Consider the following 24,309-nt stretch of genomic DNA (forward strand, 5'->3'; position numbering starts at 1 on the left):
ATAAAATTCACAGTCCTAAAGTAATAAACTAATTTAATACCCTAAACTCAGTTCCAAGTCAACTAACTATAGAAAAGTATCTTGAATATAAAGCTTGTTAAAACTTTATATTCAAGATTTTATTCCTACACCATTTTATTGCTTAATAATATATTTTACCCAACACTACAAATTCCAAATAGAAAAAAACTAACACTAAAATCAACTGAACATATACAATCAATAAAACTAACCAACTTTTATTAGACGATATGACCAGCAGCTACTGCAACAATTAATCTCGTGCAATTTTGATAAAGAAACCAGGACTCTTTAGGATAATGCTTAGAGAACGTCAATTTCGTTTGCTACTAAGCTGCTAAAAATCTTTTCCAAAGAAAGATTCCTCTAAAAATAAAGAGGTAGCTACATTTTTAATATCATGAGCCCCAACAGTTCTTCATCTGAACTGAATCCACTTCCTTGTGAGCAGATATGAAGAAGCTTTTAACAAGAGAGGACATAACATTATTGAAATAGACAATTTGAAAACAAAAACTGAATTTAAATTTTTTTTTTATTACTGTGCTCACATGATGTTCATATTGCTTCTTCTCGAGAAAATTAGTTTAATTGTTCTTTACCCATAAAACTTTAAAATTTTCCCATTCTCTCCCCTCAAATAAACACATGATGTTAGTATAGGAAAAAGCATTCTCAGGGGAAGTGGTAACTGATGCACCAGCCTCTTTGTCTCTTCAGTTTCTCCAGTCGTCCGCTACTAATCGGACCATCTCTAGATTGTTTGCTTATTAGAGCATTTGTCCTCCCTTTGAATTTTGGCCATTACTGTGTGGAGTGTGCACATGTATTGTTTCTAAAAGTTAATTTTGCAAGTATGCATCACAGGGAAAAATACAAATTAAAATATATAGCTACTTCCTAAGACAATACAAACTCTCGTCATTTATATGGGAAGTCTTCCTTGGGTGAGAGGAAGTCCCCTGTAGCAGACAAGCATTTGTCTAAACCTTAACACATGAAAATTTTTTTAAAAAATCACATTTTAAGAACTGCCCATATGAGAAGCGAGTGTTAGATTTTTTGAGTGGTTTTACGTGTCAGAAACTAAATTTCTAAAATGCTCTACTTTAAGAGTTCTTCAGGTCTAAGACTTAAATACATAGTTTAAAGAATAATAATGATCAGACTCAAGGTGGTAGCAGAGTTATACCAAAAAAAAAGTCTAAATATTTAAACAATACAGATGGCTTACAAAAATATACTTTTTTGGGCTCAAGCCATGTCGTCCTGATGGAAGTTCCTTAAAGGCAGCTTCCTAGGGTATATTACAACTACGGCGATATTCCCAGAGAATTTACCTTAAGGTACCCAGAATTCTAACTCCTGGAGCGAGTATCCCTAAAAAAAACCTTAGGGATATCGTAAATATCAGTGGACGTATTCTTGACACGCCTCATAGCAATCTATACCCCGAATAGAGTTAACACTTCGTAGGGGTCAAATGGCAAGAAAACGAAAACGAGAAAGAAAAGGGGAGAGCCGTTCGTAAGGCCCTCTCTTCTCCCGTTTCGTAAGCGTGCCCTGCGCCGATTCTGGCGCCATCTGCATTCCTTTTTGCGTAGCTTTACAACTCGGTGTTTTTTCCTGTGTTTCTACCAAATCTTGGATTTACTCTCATATTATGCTTTCTCCAACTTCTTCTGCTTCGGATAAGTTGAGTACTATTTCTTTTATGTATAAATGTAGGCTCTTGTTTAAAATTAAAGTATTTAAAGAGTTATCTTTGATACAAGAGCTGTTGCCTGCTGGAGGCGTCTTGGACGCTGTCGCTCGCTAGAATAGGATTTATTGGTTAGCAAGAGCGACGTTCCCAGCCCCCTGCGCTTTAATATTTAGCTGCTTAGCTTTATTAGGAATTCTGTTATGATGCGTTAGTAGTGCGCCTGGCGAAAGTTTTGCCTAGGCTGACCAACACTAGTCTTCGTAGCCTAGTTATTGGTCCTTGTACTTCCTGCATGATAATTAGTCTTCCAAGTGTGATTTTTATTGCTTAAAGCGTTAGGCAACGTTATACATACAGCCCTTTTCGAGTAATTTCCAAGATAGTATTGGAGTGAGTTTCGGTGATTTAGGTAATCGATTCTCTTAGTGCCTAGGCTAGGTTGTCTTAGGTCTTGATAATATTATCTGTTTCCCCGTTTGCTCCCTTCTCTTCGGGGAAGGGGCAAACCCTTTCCCTCTGTTTAAGCCTTAGGCTTAACTCTAGTGGTTTGTTTGAATTAATTTTCAAATATAACTATGCTGGAGTAGTACTGTACCTTCCTGCTCCAACTGAATTGGTTCAGAGGGGGACAGTACAGCAGTGTATTAGTCTGAGTCCGTGTTGGTCTAGCGTGGGGCAGAGTCTCCCTTGCTGCCTGACACGGGCATAGGAGGTTTATCCTCCTTGATTCACCTTGGAAGGTTTCGGTAATTATGATCCCTTCGCTCGGTGACCCCTCAGACTTGTCCTCTTTGCTGTTCCGGGTTCGGGAGATGTTCCCTTTCCGGAATAGCAATTCCTTCCTTGCCTTGGTTTTAGGGAGGCAGCCAGTAGGGCCGGCCTCCCTCCCTGGATCTCTCTGGCTGAGATGAGCTTTCTTAGTTTGGAATGATCCTTAACCAAGGCAAGGTTGGACAGGACCCTCTGTCCTTCCCTTCTATTTTTCCGTTTCCTTTGTGTCAGTCGTCTCACATCCGTACCTAGCATAGGTTGGGGTGGGGAGCTGACGTGGTCCCCTGTCGGCCGGCAGAGAGTGCCGACCGGCAGAGGCCCTATCCTTTGAGTGCTGCCCGGTCCTTCCTTGGTCCTTCAACCGCTGCCGTCTGTAGTTTCAGTAAGCAGTGGTTAGGAAGCTTGACTTAGTGTCTCCCCTTCCTCTCGGCACTCTTTCGGGTGTCGGGCGCGGAGGTACATAGCCTCTTAGCCCGGCACCCATTCTGTTGTCTTCTCTTGTGTTGTCCTTGCCGTCTGCCGGCCTAGTGGCCGGCCGTCGGTAGGGGGGTGTTCGCTAGTTCTCTTGCTGTCGGTCGGCGGTGGTCTTATGCCTTTGCTGGCCGGTCTCCTTGCTCACCTGCCGGCCGCTTTGAGTGGCGGCCGGCAGCCGGGCGCTACCTGGGGTGGATGCCAGCCGGCAGGGTTTACTCACCGCTGCCGGGCCGGCCTGCTACATCACTCGGTTGGCCGGCTACTAAGAGTGATGGCCGGCAGCTGGGTGCCAACCGGGTAGCTATGGACCGGCAACCACTACCGACCGGTTCAGGCATAGGAACTGGAGTTCTCCCCCGTCTGGGTGATCCTAAGTTGCATACTTGAGGCCTACCTTTGGAAAAAGGGGTGGGGGTGCTGACCGGCAAGAGCCGGCCGGCACACCACCCTCATGTACTGTATCAGTTCTTCCCTGTTTAGTGTCTTCTACCAAGGGAGAACATGATATAGTAGGTTACAACACTGTCTTTTCTAACTTACTTGTGTTGCCTTGTGCAGTTACTTGGTGTTGCCTTACAGGGATGAAAAGAGAACTCTTTTCATCTTTAGCCAGAATGGTAAAATCTTACCTTAGGTGTGAGCTACACCTAATTTCCCTCGGGAAATATGATCTTTGGTTATTCTAGCAAAGACTAACCATTTGATTTTAATGGCTGGTGGGCTTCCACAGGTGATTGTGGGGGATTCACAAGTATGTGTCTTTTCCTTATTCTTTGTGGTCTTGCACGACCCGTTGTTGTTGGCCTTACAGATAAGAAAGTGAGTTCTTTCTTGTCTACTATCCGGTATTTTAAAATCATTCCTTAGGGGGGGCTACACCTTCTTCCTTTGGAAATTTTCCATTGGTTAATCTGGCATAGATTAACTATACGATTTTATGATTTGGAAGGCTACAACAATTGGGTGTGCGGGAAATACAAGGATGTGTCTTTCCGTTTTGTTATGCTACTGTGCATATCCAGTGATACGTAGTTCACTTGATACTCATGGAAATTTTTTCTCTTTACAGGAGGACCATCCGTAGTGCGGATGTATTTCTGCAACGTCCGCAGTAGGGCTTCTGCGGACATGGTTCTGAAGGAGGCGTGTGGCATGCGCTGTCTCCACGGATGTTCTCCGGTATTGGGTTCCCCAGGTATGTTTCATAAGCACTAACCTATCTATTGAGGTTTTTTCTTTTCGCTTCGCTCAAAATCCGTTTTCGTCTCCCCTACAACGGTGGATTCAAGGGATATAGCTAGGGAAAAGCTTCGTACCTGGGTGAGGGGCTTTCAGAAGATTACCTCTGGACCTTATCTTCCAAATGAGAAGATGAGGGCTTTCTTTTCCTAGGGCATCAACTGTTACAGTGATTCCCCAACCTCAAGAGGAGGTCCCCTTAATTCAGATCCCGTGGATGCTGAAGTCACGGTCGCCTTGCTTAGCATCCAGTTGGACGACAGGATGCCAGACGTGTCCGAACGTCTGGAGGAAGACCTCTTGGCAGAAGGCCAGGATGAAGTTCGAGCTCCGGACAAGGTAGCGGAAGAGGCCGAGAGAGGTCGGCTGCTCCGGTTCAGGTCCTTGAACCTGCTCCCTCAACATCATCTGCTCTCGCAGTAGAGCAGGCCCTCCCTCCATTGTTGGCTTGATCCAACAAAGGCAGAGGGAGAAGAATGGGAAGGCAGCTGCATTGTAACTGCAGGGGCACATCCGGACTGCTAGGTCCGGTGGAAGGAGGTACCAGCTTCAAAGGAAGAGACAGAGCCGAAGGAGGTCGTAGTGATAGACCATGCTAGGCTCATGCCTTGCTTTCTTCTTCGATGAAAGAGAGGGGCTTCATGAACTCAAAGGTAGCTGTATTTGAGTAAGAGGCTCCCTTCCTTTGTGTCCTCTCCTGCCACAGCCTTCCCCCTTTTTTCGCTGAAAGGGTTTGCGGCGGTTTTGAAAACAGTCGAGGCTGGCAAGCCTTTCCCCTCCCTGGTGGAGTGTAAACCCTTGTTGCTGGCCTTTAGAAAGGAAGATTTAGTAAGCAAAACAAGGACTGGAAGGACGTCCATCTTACCTTCTCAGTCCAGATGTGGGAGGCGGATTTTGCCGGATGCCGGTTCGGCGAGATCCTCTCTAAGCTGTCTGGCTTTCTTTTGCGGAGAGATCTCTAGACAAAAGAAAGACTGGCTGCCTCTTTGTCTCTTCAGTCCACGTTTGAGACGATGACAAGTGATCCCAAGGTCCATGAAACGTTCATGGTTGTGATCAAGACTCATCTGGCCACTGTGACGAAGGATCTCTACAGCTCCGTCAGGGCGAAGAGAACCTGTAGGGAATTCGTGTTCGCCCGGGCTACGATGAGGCACGAGCCAAGGAAACTAATCTCCTCCAACAGTTGGGACAAAGACCTTTTTCCTAGTGAGTCGGTCAAAAAGGTTGATAGGGCCGCCACGGACGATAGAAATCTTCTCCAGGAGTGGGGCCTGTCTACCAAGAGAAATTCTTCCCCGGATGGGGTCCCCAACCTTGGAGGAAGACTAAAAGGATTAGGATACTTTCTCGGCCAGCTAAGCCAAGTAGACATCAGCAGCAACGGCATTTGCTGATGCCCTCAGTGCCCCAGATGGTGGCAAAAACCCCGACCACACTTCAGTGGGTTCCCCAATTCGTGTCGACACAGTCTCCGGCATTCAACCCATCGTTCGAAGGTCAGTCAACTGCCTGTCGAACAAGCCTAGAGGAGCAGCCAGAATTTCGTCTAGGCGCCCCTCAAGGAGAAGGGGTTTCATGGGTGGTCGAGGTCAGAGAGGCAAGACCTCAGGACAACAGTCCGAGCGAGATGATATTGGTAGAAGGGAGTCTCCAACGCTTTTGGGATCGGTGGACCTTCGATCCCTGGGTCCACAGCCTACTCAAGAAGGGACTGGGCTGGAGCTGGTACAGCACTCCATCCCCATACCTTCGGCGTTTTTCCGATACTCCACCCCCGTTCTGGAGGAGTTCATTCATGAACTGTTAGAGGAAAAGTGATCCGAAGGGTAAAGTCCATCTAATTCCAAGGGAGGCTGTTTTGTGTTCCCAAGAAAGACTCGGAAAACTCGGAGTCATTCTGGACTTGTCACCACTTAACAGGTTCATAGCGAACTACAGGTTCAAGATGCTAACAATACAACACATAAGGACCTTACTGCCCAAGAGGGCATTTACCGCCTCCATAGTTTTGTCAGACGCCAATCTATTGTCGATTCCCCTCCTACCCAAGGTTAAGGCTACAACGAAGACTATACATCTTCAAAGCCATGCCTCTCGGGCTTAAAATAGCCCCAAGGATTTTCACGATGCTTGCGAACGTAGTTCTCAGTCAATTACGCCTAAAGGGAATTCAGGTGGTAGCCTACCTGGATTTTGGCTGGGGTGGGCAGCACCCAGGACAGAATGCTTGCAAGCTTCCCTGTATGTGATCCATTTCCTAGATTATCTAGGCTTCAAGATCAACAGGAAAAGTCTCAACTTCCTCCATCTCTAAGTTCCGGTGGGTGTGAATCCACTGGGACCTAATGTCACACCGTTTTCTCCGTCATGGCGGAGAAAAGAAAGGAGATAGCTGGTTCTGTCAAGAGACTTCGAGATTCCGTATGGATATCAGATGCGAACTGGAGAGTGTACTGGGGTCTCTCCAGTTTACTTCGGTGACAGACCCGGTGCTAAGAGCACAGCTAAAGGATGCAACCGGAGATTGGAGTAGTTATGCATCAGATGCGCGAAGAGATCTGAGAAGACCAGTTCCGCTTCGTCGAAATACTCTTCTCAGGCCTTGGTCCCAAACCAGACTCCTTAGGAAGTCGGTTCTTCTTCATCCACCTCCCCCGTCGGTGATGAGTCACTCTGACGCCTCGAAGGAGGGATAGGGAGTTCACTCTCATCAGAAAAAGGCCCAAAGGTCTTGGTCCAGTCTATTCAAGACCCCTCACAGTCATTTTCGAGAGACTATGACAGTCCTTCTTTCCTTAAAGAAAGTCTCCCCGCATCGCTCGATCCACATTAGGTTGGTGCTGGACAGCGGGGGAGTTGTGAGATGCTTGAATCGACAAGGATCAAGGTCGCCACCTCTCAACCAGGTGATGTTGGCCATCTTCCGATTTGGGGGAAGAAGAAATGGTACCTGTCAGCAGTTCACCTTTAAGGAGTCCGCAATGTGACAGCGGACGCTCTATCCAGGTTCACACCGATAGAGTCGGAATGGTCCCTAGACGCAGGACCATTCTCCTTCATTCTGAGTCAAGTCCCAGAACTGCGGCTAGACCTCTTTGCGACGAAAGACAACAAGAAGTTGCCCCTGTATGTGTCCCCGTACGAGGACCCCTTGGCGGAAGCAGTGGACGCGATGTCCCTCGACTGGAGCAGATGGTTCAGGATTTATCTGTTCCCTCCTTACAACCTTCTGTTGAGGGTCCTCAACAAACTGAGATCATTTAAGGGAGTAGCGGCAGTAGCGGCCCACAAATGACCGAACAGTGTGGGGTTCCCTCTGGCATTGGAACTACGATTGGAGTTTCGACCGCTACCAGATCCAGTTCTGACCCAGTGAGTCCAGAAGTCAATTGTCTGCGCTTCATCACAGAAAACCCGGACCCAGCAGCTCATGATTTCTTTCCTTAACAGGTGAGAAAGTGTTTCGGGATTTCGAAAGCCAGCATGGACTTCCTAGAGGATTATAAGTGCAAACCTTTTATAAGGCAATATGAGTCATCTTGGAGAGAATGGGTAGCCCTTGTCAGACGAAGATTCCGCAGGAGATCACGACGGACTTCTGCTTGTCTTTCTTCATCCATCTCCTTGGTTATGGATCGGTAACTAACACGATTTTATCATGTAGGCCTGCTTTCACAAGACCCATTCTATATGCCTTCCAGGTCGACCTCGCTAACGAGATCTTTTATAAAAGTTCCGAAAGCCTGCGCTAGGCTCAGACCTTTAGCACCTCCAAAGCCCAATTCATGGTCTTTAGAAAAGTTCTTCATGTTGCTTCACTGTTGAACAATAAGGAGTGTGCGTTAAAGGATTTGACCCATAAGTTATCCTCCTTTTTGCACTCGCGTCCGGGGCCAGGGTTAGTGAGATCATACCCCTCTCGAGAGAGGAAGGTCGTGTTCAGTTCCTGGATGGGTGAACTGAACCTATTTCCGGATCCTACGTTTCTCACCAAGAACGAGTTACCCACCATCAGGTGGGGTCCCTGAAGAATCTGCCCTCTGAAAGAAGATGCATCTCTATGTCCAGTAGAATGCCTAAAGGTCTATCTTCGTAGAACTTCAGACTTCAAGGATGGCCATCTGGCCAGGGGAGAAACGTCAGGATCAAAATCTATTACTGAAATAACTCAGGGCGAAAATCACATATCTTATTCGCAGAGCGGATCCTGACTGTTCACCCACAGGTCATGATCCGAGGAAAGTTGCTTCATCCTTAAACTTCTTTAGTTGTAGGGATTTTGGACATCTTCGTTCGTACACTGGCTGGAAGTCTTCCAGTGTTCTTTCGTCACTATGCGAAGCAAGTGCAGCAACTAAGAGGTTCTGTGGTGGCAGTGGGTTGCGTCGTTAACCCTGCTGTTTAACTCTGCGAGGAACAGTAGCTTAATTGGGACAATTAATTCCAGGGTGAGTATGTAGTCACATGTTGTACTACAAACTATGTGAGGGTACTGGGTGACCCACGTTGACTGTTCCACTTTCAAAGGTGAACCCAGCATAAGTGCAAACATGCGTGCCGAGCGTTTCTAACGCTAATGTGACTGATTAGTAAAACAGACTTTTGACTTGATACTTTGGTATCTTAAAAGTGGCTCCAATGTTTTTTCTTTCAGACAAACAAGTTGCTGTTTACTATCATACTTATGCTTAAAGTTTTAGTTATCCTCCTCTTATATATAGATATATATATATATATATATGAGTGTGGTTAACATGTTTGTTTATTGTCTGTCAATAAACTGGTTCTTGAGAACCTTGCGTCTCCTTCACCTGTGAGCATTCATTCTATGTATATTTACCCGGGGATAATTCTAATAGAATGTTTCCTTATGCAAGCTAATATTGCATTGGTTTATGCTTCCCCTTAGCTGGAGGACTCCATCCCATAAAGGGTTGGTGGCGGATTTACGAGTTTCCTCCTAAGCGGATATGAACCTTTGTCCAATACGTGTTTTGAGCGGAGGACTGGTCGATATTTCATATTGACACAGTGATTCTTTTCGAACTTCGCTTTACCCAGTATGGGGTGAGACCACTATACTCGCTTGCCTGGGGTTCATACTTAGATATATGTACTCTTCGAGACTTTCCCAGAGTCTAGTAAGACTCTTCCCTGTTGGGGGCAGGAAGCTCTATCATGGTTTATGATTAGTTGAAAAGATGTATGACGGTAACATCTTAGGTCTCTAGGTCGCGTCGACTGGGGGAAATACTTCTGAGGAGTACGGCACATTTTGAGAATCCACAGATACAGTAATGCTCTGGTATACTTCCATCAGGACGACATGGCTTGAGCCCAAAAAACGGATTTTGAGCGAAGCGAAAAATCTATTTTTGGGTAAGATGGCCATGTCGTCCTGATGGACCCGCCCTTCCCTTTCTATGAAAGGGCCGTAGGACCCCTCCCTACATACAGTATCTGTAGCACCTCGTGTTTCGCTACAAGGAATGCAGTTGGCGCCAGAATCGGCGCAGGGCACGCTTACGAAACGGGAGAAGAGAGGGCCTTACGAACGGCTCTCCCCTTTTCTTTCTCGTTTTCGTTTTCTTGCCATTTGACCCCTACGAAGTGTTAACTCTATTCGGGGTATAGATTGCTATGAGGCGTGTCAAGAACACGTCCACTGATATTTACGATATCCCTAAGGTTTTTTTTAGGGATACTCGCTCCAGGAGTTAGAATTCTGGGTACCTTAAGGTAAATTCTCTGGGAATATCGCCGTAGTTGTAATATACCCTAGGAAGCTGCCTTTAAGGAACTTCCATCAGGACGACATGGCCATCTTACCCAAAAATAGATTTTTCGCTTCGCTCAAAATCCGTTTATTACATAGAGTATCTAAAGAGAATTTACAATTTTACAAAATATCACTAAGTGCAATACAGTACATTGGTATTAAAGAGGTTTTACCTGAACACATTTTATAGACTAAACTGCAAAAATTTTGTATCAAGCATGTTTTACTTTATATAATCTTTAGTGTTCAATCTTTACATCTTGATCTACACTCGCTTGTAATAAATCCAGAGATACAGTATCTCAAAAATATACAAAATACACTTAGGTGATGCTTTCAGACAAAAGCACTGGTCTGTACCAAAAAATAAGTTTTGATCGACAGATTACTTAACTTCCAAGGTAACAGCAGTATGTAGTATATACAGAGTAACCTCTATAGTAAATAAAAGACACTTAGGTGCTGCTTTCAGATAAAACCAATAGTCTATATTATACAATTGGTCTTGATCAACAGAATACTGTAATACCAAACATAACATTAACAGCAGGAAGAGTTCACCCTGGAGCCTTCCTAGAAAGCTTGTAACCCAAAGTTCCCAGCCACAGCCAAACCCCTAGGCTGGAGGTAAAAGGAGTAGACAAGAGGCCGAAACTATCTGCAAAGGCAGCACCTTGAGTGAGCTGACTGTAGACGAAGAGGATCAAAACCTCAACTATCCTAGCTATAACCGAGACGTCCATGGGAGACTCAAGCATACCAAATCCGAGAGAACTGGTAACCTGCTTAGTGGAACACTGTACGAAATCAGATCTAGAAAGTAAGGCAGTCATCACGGTGTCTCCTGAGGGATACGTCTTCAAAAAGACCGATGCATCCCCTAAAAAAAACAGTCTGCTGTAAAGTCTCCTCCTCTGCAGAATCTAGGTTGCTCACAGATTCATAATCTATAACCTAGAAAGGTGCCTTGCCAACCACAACCCTACCTCCAAATACCTAACTGCAAGATCTGGTAATTTAGGGCGAATGAGAATCTTGAGATCCCAGCAGGCCCCGTGATTTTAGCAAATCCTTTCACCCACACTGAAAGGAGAAAAGCAGCTTTCGCTCTCAAGTCCTCTGTCAGTGAATTCCTATTCTGAGCAGAATGGATCTACTGCAAACAAATATAGCAATTTTCAGGTCCAATGCCGTGCCCCAATCCTTGAAACAGTCAGTATGCAAGCAATAACACCCATGACTTACAAGTAGATACAATATCATTTAAGGAAAATATTATAAAAACAGAGAAACGTACACATTCTCAAAGGATGAGCAGCGAGACGAGATTCAATCCCCCCAGTGTTTGGTCAACCTTGTCATCACCTCACTATTATCAGCCTTTTAGAAACAAACCGAGCCTCGATGAAGAGTGCCTGCAGCGATAAAGGAACCGTCTTGTTTGAAACAAGATGTCATCGCTTTAATAAGTAGAGCCAGCTAATTTTGAGAAACTGAATCTTGAGGGATATCCCTTTTTATGAAAAATGTTATGACGGGTGAACACGTGCCGCACATTTGTTATGGCTTAACAAGAGGTCCCGATTGCATCAAAATTTGTTCTAGAAGTTTCTATGGCGTGATCGAAGTGAGCATTTTTGAGGAAACCAAGCAAACATAGAATTGTTAAAAAACACCTTATATGGAAATGACGACTGTTCATCGTAATTAGCTCCACCTATACATGGGTATATAAACTTCAAAAAGAGATGTCCAGAGGAGATAGGACAGGACATAGGACAGGGGAGGAACTATGTCTGAACCATATAAGAACCATGTCCTGATAAGATAAGAAGCAGAGAAGACCAGAAGTCTGATAAGAGCCAGTTTCAAACATTTCCTTTGGACGAAAAACACCTGTCACCAAAATCCTGTTATGGCTGATAAGAAGAGACAAATTGAAGCAGCCAGCCTCCCTGCTTGCGATGAGAAGTAGCCAAAACTGCTTGAATCCTGGTTTTAGTTCTAAACTATCATTGAATTCTTGGAGCAGTCTTCTGATGTCGCAATTTGATGCCACCGTTTCTGTGACGTCTTCCAATCCAAAGTCATCATGCCAGTTTCACCGGAACTTCAGCCACCTTTTGGCAGCATTCTCAAGCCTGAAGCCTCTATACCAGTATCATCCTAGCAGCTACATAAAACTACTCAATAGTCCTTAAGTATTTTTACCTTACTGACTGTTCCACTTTTCTATTGTCTTGATCGATTTGATTTGTCAGTTAAAGTACTTGAAGAAACTGACTTTCTTTATAAGTTATGAATAAACATGTGTTTTTTATGAGTTTCTTTTTATATTAATTTCCCATATCTTATTTGGTTGTTGTTGGAATTATTCAGTTTAAATATTAAAAGAACTTGTAATCATTCTAAGATCATAACAGTGACCCCAATTAGGGTACGCAGTTATCACATCCAACCTGGACACACTTGGCTTTGCTTCATTCATCTGTAATAGAAATTTTTATTAACAACCCCCATGAATGTGTTGAGGTGGTTTGGCCATGTTGAGAAAATGGAAAATGGTTGTCTGCTAAAGAAGGTGATGAATGCAAGAGTTGATGGGAGAAGTACAAGAGGAAGGCCAAGGTTTGGGTGGATGGATGGTGTGAAGAAAGCTCTGGGTGATAGGAGGATAGATGTGAGAGAGGCAAGAGAGCGTGCTAGAAATAGGAATGAATGGCGAGCGATTGTGACGCAGTTCCAGTAGGCCCTGCTGCTTCCTCCGGTGCCTTAGATGACCGCGGAGGTAGCAGCAGTAGGGGAGTCAGCATTATGAAGCTTCATCTGTGGTGGAAATGTGGGAGGTTGGGCTGTGGCACCCTAGCAGTACCAGCTGAACTCGGTTGAGTCCCTGATTAGGCTGAAGGAACATAGAGAGTAGAGGTCCCCTTTTTGTTTTGTTTCATTGTTGGTGTTGGCTACCCCCCAAAATTGGGGGAAGTGCCTTGGTATATGGATGGATGGATGATAAAACTCACTCTGGAAAGGGGTAGTATATCTCGCACCTGCTTCAAAATACAATGGCCACATAACTAAAAAATTTTGAAGTAGTAGTAAGTGTTAGGGTAGTTATGATTTTAAACCAAGAGAGTTCAGAAATTATATGGGGTGAGCAAGACCAGCGCATTGGATGACACCAGCAATTGGAATTGTTGCAATCACCGTGGAAATGATTGCACCGCAAAATTTGCCTTAGCAGGTGCCACAGCCCTACAAACAGCACATAAAGAATAACATGAGTTCAACACACCATAGCCAAATTCTCAGAGCCTACAATGTAGAAACCATATTTGAGATTATACTTGCTTCCAAAAACCAAACTTTGATCATCTATTTGAGAGAGGCAGAATAGTGTGTGTCAGTATGTAATGTAAGCTATTCACTGTTTATGTCTGAATCTAGATAGCAATATTTTATGTTTGTTTTGCTTCATCACACATCTGGCAGCAATGAACAATCCCACCAAACCATAATCAAAGAGTTCTAGAGCTGAAAAGGAAGGCTGATAGTCTTACATGGTGGTACTGTACTATATGAACCACCACTCACATTTTATTCGAATACTACTTGAACAGTACTATGCCATACAGTTCTGTACTTCACATGGAAGCGCATTACTGCTTTGAAAATAGGCCGGGTACTACATTAGTGTAAGCGCAATAACTCACAATCTTGTTATAACCTTTAAAGAACAGCCTTTTTTAAACTGTGCAAATGAACCTATAAACACAACATTAAAGCCATAACCATTCAACGTGTTATCTTCAAATGGCTGAGGGTTTGACTATTTGAAAGACTTCTAAATCTTAATTCCAAAATGAAAATAAATAACTGGTCAAGAGACATCACACGACTGAGACTGAAACCACAAGATAGCTATGATTAGCCATTTGTTTGGCAGTGCACTTTGACTTGGGTTCCATTATTAAGGGGATATTAAGTTTTTTATATGAGAAAACACAAAGTTCCTGAAAATAGTTGCATGAAAGAAACTCGATCGGTAAGAATAGTATTGTGTACAGTAAATAAAATACCTAAACAGTTATATTCACGAGCGGTTATAATGTACACTGTATAGGTATTCCAAAACTTTATACAGTAGTTTGGAAGTTAAATTACTGGTACTCTAAATCTAATTGCCATATTTGAAAATGGATTGATAAAAACCAAAATATAAAAATACGGAAAGACTTCATGAGATTTTACTTACATTCCAACTCTTCGTCCCTCATCATCTTCATCTTGTTCTACTTCTATTCTGTCATCAGCATTGATACCATCTTGGAATGAATCATCATTACTTTCCTTCTTAAATATAATCTTGGGAAGAGGGCTACCTGTGGCAACACATCTCATCTCTGCATTAAGATCAACGGCTTGAGTGATGTTAAGGAATGTTTCCACCTTTGGCTTAGTGCGTACCAAGAGAGTAGCCTTAGCTGTGTCCTCACCTGCGGCATTCTTAGCAGTACACCTATATGTACCTCCAAGTTCAGGTTTTAGTTCCATGATGGTTAGAATACCTTTCTCTGGATCAACAAAATAACCTTCCCGATCTTCTAAAGGCTCATTATCTTTGTTGACCCATGAGTAAATTGGAGAAGGTTTACCCTTAGCATTACACATAAATGTCACAGTTTCTTTTTCAACCCCAGTTGCATTTTTAGGGGGCTCATCGATTTTTGGAGGTATATATACCTCAACCCGAATGTCTTTGTAATCAATAGACCCAATTTCGGGCACACGAGCACGGCATCTATAAATACCTTCATCATCTGTGGTCACCTGTTTAATTAATACACCGTCTTGTTGAATTATGTGGTTTTCATCTGTGAAAGAAATACAAATATTCAGTAACTTATATTACAAAAAATATTAAATCAATTAACAAGAGTGAATTTAAAATTTATGATCAACATTCACAAGAAAGTAATTAAATCAAATGTCTGAATTGATACTCAAAATAATCACTTGTAAAATCGATTGTTAAGGGTTCAAGCACATAGCCCAACCGTAACTTGGGGGATTGTAACTTGAAATAGTAACAGATGTCCCTGGCAATCAGTGCCTGCATATACAGCCACAATATATCCAAATTAAATTTGTGCTGAAACAAGAAAAAGGAGACAGAAGGAAGATGAGAGGAATAGTAGCTTAACACTAAATTGTGAATGTTTAAAAGACTTCTTATATTCTAGTTAGCATCAATGTCTTGAAATGTGAAAAAAACAACTAAACTATAACAACCAAAGATTGAACTCATCACCAAAAGCCAAAACCATAAGATGTGATCTGTGGCTGTAAGGTTATTAAGCAGATTACAGACAAGTTTCAAGAAATGACTGAAATTTTCTACTCAAAACAAAATTGCTCGATGATCTAATTGCTCAGTAAGTGTTCTAAATCATTCACAAAACTACAAAGAAATGGGGGAAGACAATTTTTTCAATCTGTAAAACCACTTTGGTTCTTTCTTTGCGCTACACTAATAAATCGATTATATGAAATAATAAAGTTGTCCCTAGTAAAACCAAGTTTCCAGAGAAGTTCTAATTTCACAAATGAGACAAAATCCAGCAACAGAGTATTCCTCAATAGGAGGAAGAAATATAACAGCTTTTTAAAAAAAGAAAATAAAAAATCAGTTTTTAGAGTACTGGATAGGAATCAGAACCAAAAGTACAATAAGTTCTTTTAGCACTTGTTGGAGAATTGGTAATATTAATGTAATAGGTAAATGTGTTTTTGATAGCTACAGCTCTGCTGATTACAGCCTTATTTCCATTATAGTACTCCAATATTATCTAATCTTTTTAATGACTTTTAGCAAAATGTCTGAATAGGTATGCAGTTTGGCTTTTGCAAGGGCCTTGGAGCATGTGATGCCCTTCTCACAATTTCTAATGCTGTGGTCAGGAAGTTAGTATGATTGGCTTTGATTTTAGAGTTGCTTTTGACCATGTTAATCACGAGGCCCTTGTTTTCAAACTCTGTTAGGATTGGAGTAGGTATCTCTTTCCTTAGCATCATTATTGAATCTAAATAGTGCATTACAAAGAGCAGATATACAGTAGATGGGCACCATAGTGAGTATAGGGATGTAATATCTGGTATTCCTCAGAATAGTGCTCTTGGCTCATTACTTTCCTTACTTTATACGCATATTATGAGGTTTGGCCTAGTTAACAAGCTCATTGCATAGGTAAATGATGCTACTCTCTTAGCATCAATTCAGTCTCCTGAATGTAGATCTAGGGTTGCTGAATCCCATAACAGAGATCTAGCTGAAATTAGTGTACTGTATGGTGCAAATTATGAGGAATGAATTTAAACACAACAAAACTCAAAGCATGATTGTAAGTAGGTCGAGGGAAGTGACTCCTCAACATCCAGACCTTTACATTGATAATGTTTCTTTAACTACATAACACTCATCTAGAATTTTAAGTGTGATTATTGAAAGCACAAAAAATGGCTAATTAAGAGTCAAAGTTTTTTGGTGATCAATCTATGCAGCAGAAATGTTTTAATTATTCATTCTAACTTGTCTCAAGTATTTTTCTCCTTTCTGGTCTTCAACTGCTGACTCTTTATCTCATTTTCTTTGACAAAAATTGTGATCTATTAAATTTCTTACTCCTGATCTAGGCATTAACAATCTGGCATGTTGTATAAGATTTTTCATAATTCTGACCATTCTTAGTAGTAGTAGTAGTAGTAGTAGTAGTAGTAGTAGTAGTAGTTTTGCTCTTTTAGTCACATACTCACCAGTCATTCACCAATAATGTTAAAATAAAAGTGACAAGATAGGAAAGTGGAGACAAATGGAACAATAAATTTCCTTAAGACACCAGTATAATGATGAGAGAAGAATCCAATAGACTACCATGACAATACTAAGAACCAAGATAAAACCTGTATATACTAAATATGGAATTAAAATGTGACTTTAAATAAAAACTTTGCTAAAATAATCAGGACAAGCAAAGTAAAATCTATATTATTCTCCTAAAAACCAACATCTCGAAATAAAATTCAAAGAGCGCTACTGAATGATTGGGATAGGACACAAAAAACTGTTGTAACCAAGAATTGAAAATCTCCAAAACTAATCCTTGAGAAAATTGATTTCTTTACAGTAAACAGACAAAAAATAAATTCCTTCTCTTCTTTCCCAGATCAAATTTTCTCGGATGGAACTGTAAGTCAAATGAAAATCTGCAAGAAATAACATGGGACACTCTGAACTCATTAATATCATAAAATTGTATCATACATACCATTTCTCAGAGGAGTGCTGTCCTTGAGCCAGTCAACTCGTGGAGCTGGCTTTGCCACAGGAGTGCAACGAATTTTGCTTTCGGTGTCAATAAAGGGTGTCTGATGAACTGGCGTGTCACCGAAGTCAATGTCCACTAAAAGTGAGAGAATAATGTTTAATTCCACCCACAAGAGTATTGTAAAGTTGAAATAACATGATGTGGCAAGACTTTATTTTACTCAAATTTAAACAGAAAGTTATGTTACACACCTTCAAACTGAATAACAAAAAAATATCTTAAACGACTGTAGCACTTATAAAAATATGTTAGAAAATAAACAAGTTTTATTATTATCTCTTGCAAGCTAGTTTACAGGTCACTTACGAAAGGCTTCCACCATTATTTCTGCACTCAACTTCTGGTTGCCTGCATACGTGGCAGTACAGTTGTAGATACCAGTATCTTTATCTTGAAGTTTAGTGATCATCAAATCCAGTTTTCCAGGACCTCCAATGCCTTCCATGGTTATGATCCTAAGATAATGCACAGAACAAAATTTAAAAAAATGGACAATGTTGCCTTATATATACATACATTTAAGAATTATCATATATTTTCTGGTCCTATGTGCCTTAAGTAAATACGAGTACAGTATGTTATGAAGGCTAAATAATTATAACCAAGGGAACAACGTGGATCTAGAAATCAATTTTATTAATAAAAATCATGAAACTTGAAACTGTACTGCTTATGTAATTCTGTAATTGGCAATTTTTATCGGCTAATTTAACAAAAGGTTTTGCTCACAATGTCCCGGATGGGATAAGCGGATAACGGCTATGAATTCTTTTCAACTATAGTTCTGAAAATTACGACATACTTTCATTTTGATGGATTAAATTCAAAACCTTTATGGAAATACAAAAGGCTAAATACATAAAAACAATACAAAGTTTCACATAAAATGAAAACTGCAGCTAACACGGTGACTGTACTGTAATACACATGAAGGGCTTTTCAAGCACAAGGATAGTTTTAACCATCGAAAATACGAAAGCAAAGAAAAACACCGCTTCTGATTGAAAGCACTTAGCACATGACACCAGAACTGATCAGAGAAGATATACAGCAGCAGCACAGTTGATAAAATAATAAATACAGTATCACTTATAAGCAAAATTATGTGTATGAACAAAAATTTATTTTTCTTGCTCAAAGTACTCAATGATATTTTCATTAAATGGGATTAAATATTTGTCTTTGTCAGGATGACAGAAGAAGAAGATTGTAGATAAATTTAATTTCCACGAATCGTTAATATCTAAATTTAATACTTCAATCAGGCAAAAAAAATGCACTTCATATAATTACTCCTCAACACAGGTATCTAATATATATGGCCAATTTCATATTATGTAAAAACAATCTTACTTAACAACAAAATGCACTCATGAGCAAAGGTATTATCTGAGAATTCTTTCACTACATAAATAAAAGAGCTTAAGTGAAATAATTATTACCAAGAAAAAATAAATATAAAAAAATCATAACTACATAACCCATTAGTACATTTCCTATGCACTTCAAAGTCCTATTTCCTACATTAATGTAAAATAATGTATAATTGTAAAATTCAAGAATGGAATTTTTTACAGATCCTGTCGTCTGCAACTGAAGGATATAATCCCAACTCCTTAAAGCATGACCAGGACAAACATCCCATATTCTGTAACAGGTGACTGGAAATATAGAAAATCAGACTTCTATCAATCTTAAATAGAATGAAAAATCCATCAATCAAACGTCCTCTAGCATTTCGAGTACTATAAAATAATGGGAGTTAAGAAAAAATCACATATAAATAATAGCCCTTATTTTGAACTAACCGGATGGCTAAGGGGTAACACACCCTGTACTGACACTGACAAATGGCAAGGAGGGTAAGAGGAATATGGGAGTACTTGAAAAAATGCAGAACAGCCGCTACAATTAAAAAAAAAAATTGCAATTCAGCACGAGTGTGAATTAAGACAATAAATGATTACCATATTAAGGTCTATGGAACGGGCTCCATTAATAAAAGTTGGGTGAATCATATTCGTTTCCCTTCAGAGTTGTGTAGTGTTAGTATAGAAGGTTGTTTCATTATTAACCTTGGTGCCATTGGGCATTCCACAGAGAAGAGAACTTCATCTATCACTTTCAGAGACTTCACCTCAAGAATTAGAATGTTCAGCCAACTCTTTTGAAATATCAACAGTTCTATAATGCATATAATGGTAATTCATTCAGAACATAAATGTCTTATTCTATAGATAACAACTGTTCCTGCCTTCTTTAAACTTTGATGGATGTACTGTAGATACTCAAAAGTCTAAGAGCAAATATAAAGCTACGCAAGGGATATTTTCTGCAGTTAAGCATGTATGTACTGTAAATCCTTTTTTCTTTAACTTGTTTACCCCAATATCTATTGATATTTAAAAGATTATTTTTTTAGCAACCAAATGACCCCTTTTGTTGGTTCCAAATGAATGTGTACTCAAATTTCAATAATAATAATTCCCTTAATATAACAAATTATTTTTGAAATACTAGCCAATGCAAAACGAAATGATATTGACTAAAACACAATACATTTTATCACATACAATTGTCCAATTAAATGAAATTGCAGAGGCTGTAAAACTTTAAACTAAAATACTACAGAGGGAGTTTGGCTTTGAGCACAACCTATAACATTGTCTACCGTAAACCCATTCCACCACAACTTCCTATTATTAAGAGAACAGATTCATCCACAACTGGTTTAAATTGATTGGTAATAATAATTGGCAAACGAGATTATATTTAAAAAACTAAAAGATGTCGGCGGCAAAATTCCTCCTTCAAAGTGGTTACAAAAATGGATGTAAGAATAATTTACCAGTCACTTGTAACAGATAATAAGTTTATTCTGTAATATATTTCTAATTGAAATTACTGAAGAGTGAGCTTCCTTAGAGGAAAAATAATGTAAAAATTACCCAAGTGTATTTGACATAATACTATATTAGAGGACATTGTGAAATTTCTGTCAGATTTTCTTATTTCTATATATATATATATATATATATATATATATATATATATATGTATATATATATATATATATATATATATATATATATATATATATATATATATGTATATATATATATATATATATATTTATATATATGTATATATATATATATATATATATATATATATATATATATATAGTGATTTATGTGTGTATATACAGTATAATAGATATGTGTAGCACAGAATTCTCAGAATCAATTCCCAGGATGCAATGAGTCACAATGCACATAGGATATAAATGCTGACTAAAGCGACAATCTATCCTGCCACTTCTATCATACAGACATATCAATCAATTTGCTATCTGGCCAACATTCGAATTCCTAGAGATTTTAGGTGAAAGCGCTTACTAGAGTCTCCTTTGCCACTGAGCTGTAGAAATATGTTCATTATATAAGTTAGTCTTTTTAAATCAAAACTCTTTTCGTCACTTTCACATATTGTTGTGCGCCCGAATAAAGCCAGATAGCCCATGCATGTAATCTTTAAACGCTAGACATTCCTTAAGCCCTGTCCACACGATTGAGCATGCCCGACGGGCAAACAGTGATACCAGGCCACGGTAGTTAGTGAAAATGAGGGTTGGTGATATCAGAAGCGGTTAAACTAAAGTTAGGGATCTGGCAACACTATATGATGCCAGATCCCTGTCTGTGGTTTTCCCGCTTCTGACGTCATTAACCCTCATTCTTACTAACTATTGTGGTCTGGTATCACTGTTTGCCCGTCGGGCATGCACGATAGTGTGGACAGGGCTTTAGAGTTAACTACATTCATCTTTAATCGGTTCTCTATTAGTATATATTTTGTAACTGCATAAACTATCATGCTTCGATTACATCTGGATTCGATCTAATGGTATTTTCACCAAATTAAGCATTACTTTGTTTGCTACGCATGATGCATTACATTTGTGCCTAGAAGATTAACATATTTCGTATGGGAATATTTTATATATATGTCTGTGTATATATAAATATACACTGTATGTGTATATAGTGTATATATATACAGTATATATATATATATATATATATATATATATATATATATATACAGTATATATATATATATATATATATATATATATGTATATATATACTGTATGTATGTATGTGTATATATATATATATATATATATATATATATATCCAGGTCAGATCCCAGCCAGTAATCATTCTTTCATTGCCGAGTTCCCGCTAAATATCGCTATACTCACCAGCTCAAGTCTTCATGCAATATGACACACCATGCGATTGTTCAAACTTTGTTATTTAAGATTTCATCACGTGTAATTCTAGTCCAGGTTTTCCTTCACCCGCATACCCCAATATTTATACTAAAGAAAACACTTTAAAAAGTTATAAAATATAAATGCTTAAAATCGTAATAGATTTTAAATTTCTGACACCAATACATCACACTCGGACAAATATGACCAAAACGATAATTTTGACTGTCACAGGCTAGTTTTAGTAGATGACGCATTAACACGTAATCACTTCATAAGTCTGTATTAAAATGGTTATATTTCAAAGCTAATCCCTCTACCGAAAACATGAGAGTCTAATTTACGGAACAAAATAAGCAAACGTTATTACAAAAATCAAATAATAAATTATTATAAAAATATATGTAAGTATAGCAAATAACTGTAAAGGATAAAAATATAAATAAAAATACTAATATAATCCTTAATTTCTGCTGGAAACTGGAGAGGCAGTAGTAAAATATATCCTACTTAAGTTTGTATTTTAATCCTTACCTTAATACCAATTCCCTAATATCGCAAGAGGGTCTGCCCCTCTCTTTTATTCTTCTCCTGTACTTCTCTTTCTCCATATTTCCTTAATCTTTCCCATCCCGAGTACCTCTTTTGAGCTATAAACTGGATGGTATCCAGGGGTACACTTCCTTTCCCCATATTCCCCACTTCCCTATTCTTATTATTATTATTATTATCCTTACCTTTCTATCTTTCGTCTACCTTCAATGGGTATGTATAATTTAAAGCCTACAACATCTTTAATGTTATCAATTACTTGGACGTGTGACTTATTTAAGTAAACTTCTGAAATAGATGCGCTATGGTAAGCAGCTCTTCTAGGAGAAGGAAACTCCCAAATCAAACCATTGTTCTCTAGTCTTGGGTAGCGCCATAGCCTCTGTACCATGGTCTTTCATTGTCTTGGGTTAGAGTTCTCTTGCTTGAGGGTACACTCGGGCACACTATTCTATCTAATTTCTCTGCTTCTTGTTTAGTTAAAGGTTTTATAGTTTGTATAGGAAATATTTATTTTAATGTTACTGTTCTTATAAGATTTTATTTTTCCTTGTTTCCCTTCCTCACTGGGCTATTTTCAATGTTGGGGCCCTTGGGCTTATAGCATCCTGCTTTTCCAACTAGGATTATAGCTTATTAAGTAGTAGTAATAACAATAATAATAATAATAATAATAATAATAATAATAATAATAAATAATAATATGCTCGTTAATCACAGCGGATAGTGACTAATGTTTAATGATAGCATGTTTCATCAAAAGGCCAAATACATAATTTAAACACTGACAGTGATTCATGTTTAATGATAGTGCATGTCATTATTTACTAGAAGCAATTTTGTTTGCAATTATGTATTCCAAGTTCAATACATGCCCTGTATCTTATTACACTTGGATTTTATCAATTTGCATATAATCATTGTTTACAGCATATACATCCTCTCTCTCTCTCTCTCTCTCTCTCTCTCTCTCTCTCTCTGTATATATACATATATATATACTGTATATATATATATATATATATATATATATATATATATATATATATATATATATATATATATATATATATATATATATATATATATACAGAGAGAGAGAGAGAGAGAGAGAGAGAGAGAGAGAGAGAGAGAGAGAGAGAGAGAGTCTCTCTAAAACAAATGAAGTAATACTACCTAATTGGGATTAAATAAAAATACCATTTAATATTATGAAGAAACTGTATAAAAACCTCAAAGTAATATGACCTTCTCATAACCTTTCGATTTTATCTGGATTGTTTTTTTTGATTTATGAACTTCAGCCACATAGTTCGGCGATAGGACCTGGGAGGCCATTGGTAACGTCTCTGCCTGGTGTTTGCCAGTCGGGGGTTCGAGTCCCGCTGAAACTCATTAGTTCCTTTGTGTGCGCAACCTTACCATACTTTTGAGCTAAGGCTGGAGGGTTTGGTGGAGCCTATAAGTGTATCTGCTGAGTCATCAGCAGCCATTGCCTGGCCCTCCCTGGTCATAGCTTGGGTGGAGAGGAGGCTTGGACGCTGATCATACATGGTCAGTCTCTAGGGCATTGTCCTGCTTGTTAGGGCAATGTAACCGCCCCACACTGTCCCTTGCCTTTGCCATTCATGAGCGACCTTTAAACCTTTAGTGCCCTCCCTTTCTCTACATGAAAAACTGAGATTACCAAACAATTCTTCTTACTGCACTGTAATTGTTCAGTGGCCACTTTCCTCTTTGTAAGGGTAGAAGAGACTCTTTAGCTATGGTAAGAAGCTCTTCTAGGAGAAGGACACTCCATAATCAAACCATTGTTCTCTAATCTTGGGTAGTGCCATAGCCTCTGTACCATGGTCTTCCACTGTCTTGGGTTAGAGTTCTCTTGCTTGAGGGTAAACTCGGGCACACTTCTATCTAGTTTCTCTTCCTCTTGTTTTGTTAAAGATTTCATAGTTTATAAAGTGATATTTATTTTAATGTTGTTGCTCTTCTTAAAAGAACTATTTTCCCTGTTGGAGCCCCTGAGCTTATAGCATCCTGCTTTTCCAACTAGGGTTGTAGCTAAGCAAGTAATAATAATAATAATAATAATAATAATAATAAT

At 39.5% G+C, this 24,309-nt stretch overlaps 1 protein-coding gene across 5 annotated transcripts in view; it reads right to left on the bottom strand.

Annotated features, from left to right (window-relative positions):
* LOC137634253 (fasciclin-2-like) overlaps window positions 1-24,309 on the bottom strand; it is a 114,402-nt gene that overhangs the window by 56,403 nt on the left and 33,690 nt on the right. For all 5 annotated transcript variants that reach the window (XM_068366531.1, XM_068366532.1, XM_068366533.1 and 2 more), the window contains exons 3-5: window positions 17,681-17,829; window positions 17,315-17,449; window positions 14,245-14,863 (exon numbers count right to left, since the gene is read on the bottom strand). In XM_068366531.1, the coding sequence (XP_068222632.1) occupies window positions 14,245-14,863; window positions 17,315-17,449; window positions 17,681-17,829 (903 nt within the window). The remainder of the gene's footprint in view (window positions 1-14,244; window positions 14,864-17,314; window positions 17,450-17,680; window positions 17,830-24,309) is intronic.

This window comes from Palaemon carinicauda, chromosome 44 (genome assembly GCF_036898095.1).
Source record: "Palaemon carinicauda isolate YSFRI2023 chromosome 44, ASM3689809v2, whole genome shotgun sequence".
In the NCBI taxonomy this organism is placed as follows: Eukaryota; Metazoa; Arthropoda; class Malacostraca; order Decapoda; family Palaemonidae; genus Palaemon; species Palaemon carinicauda.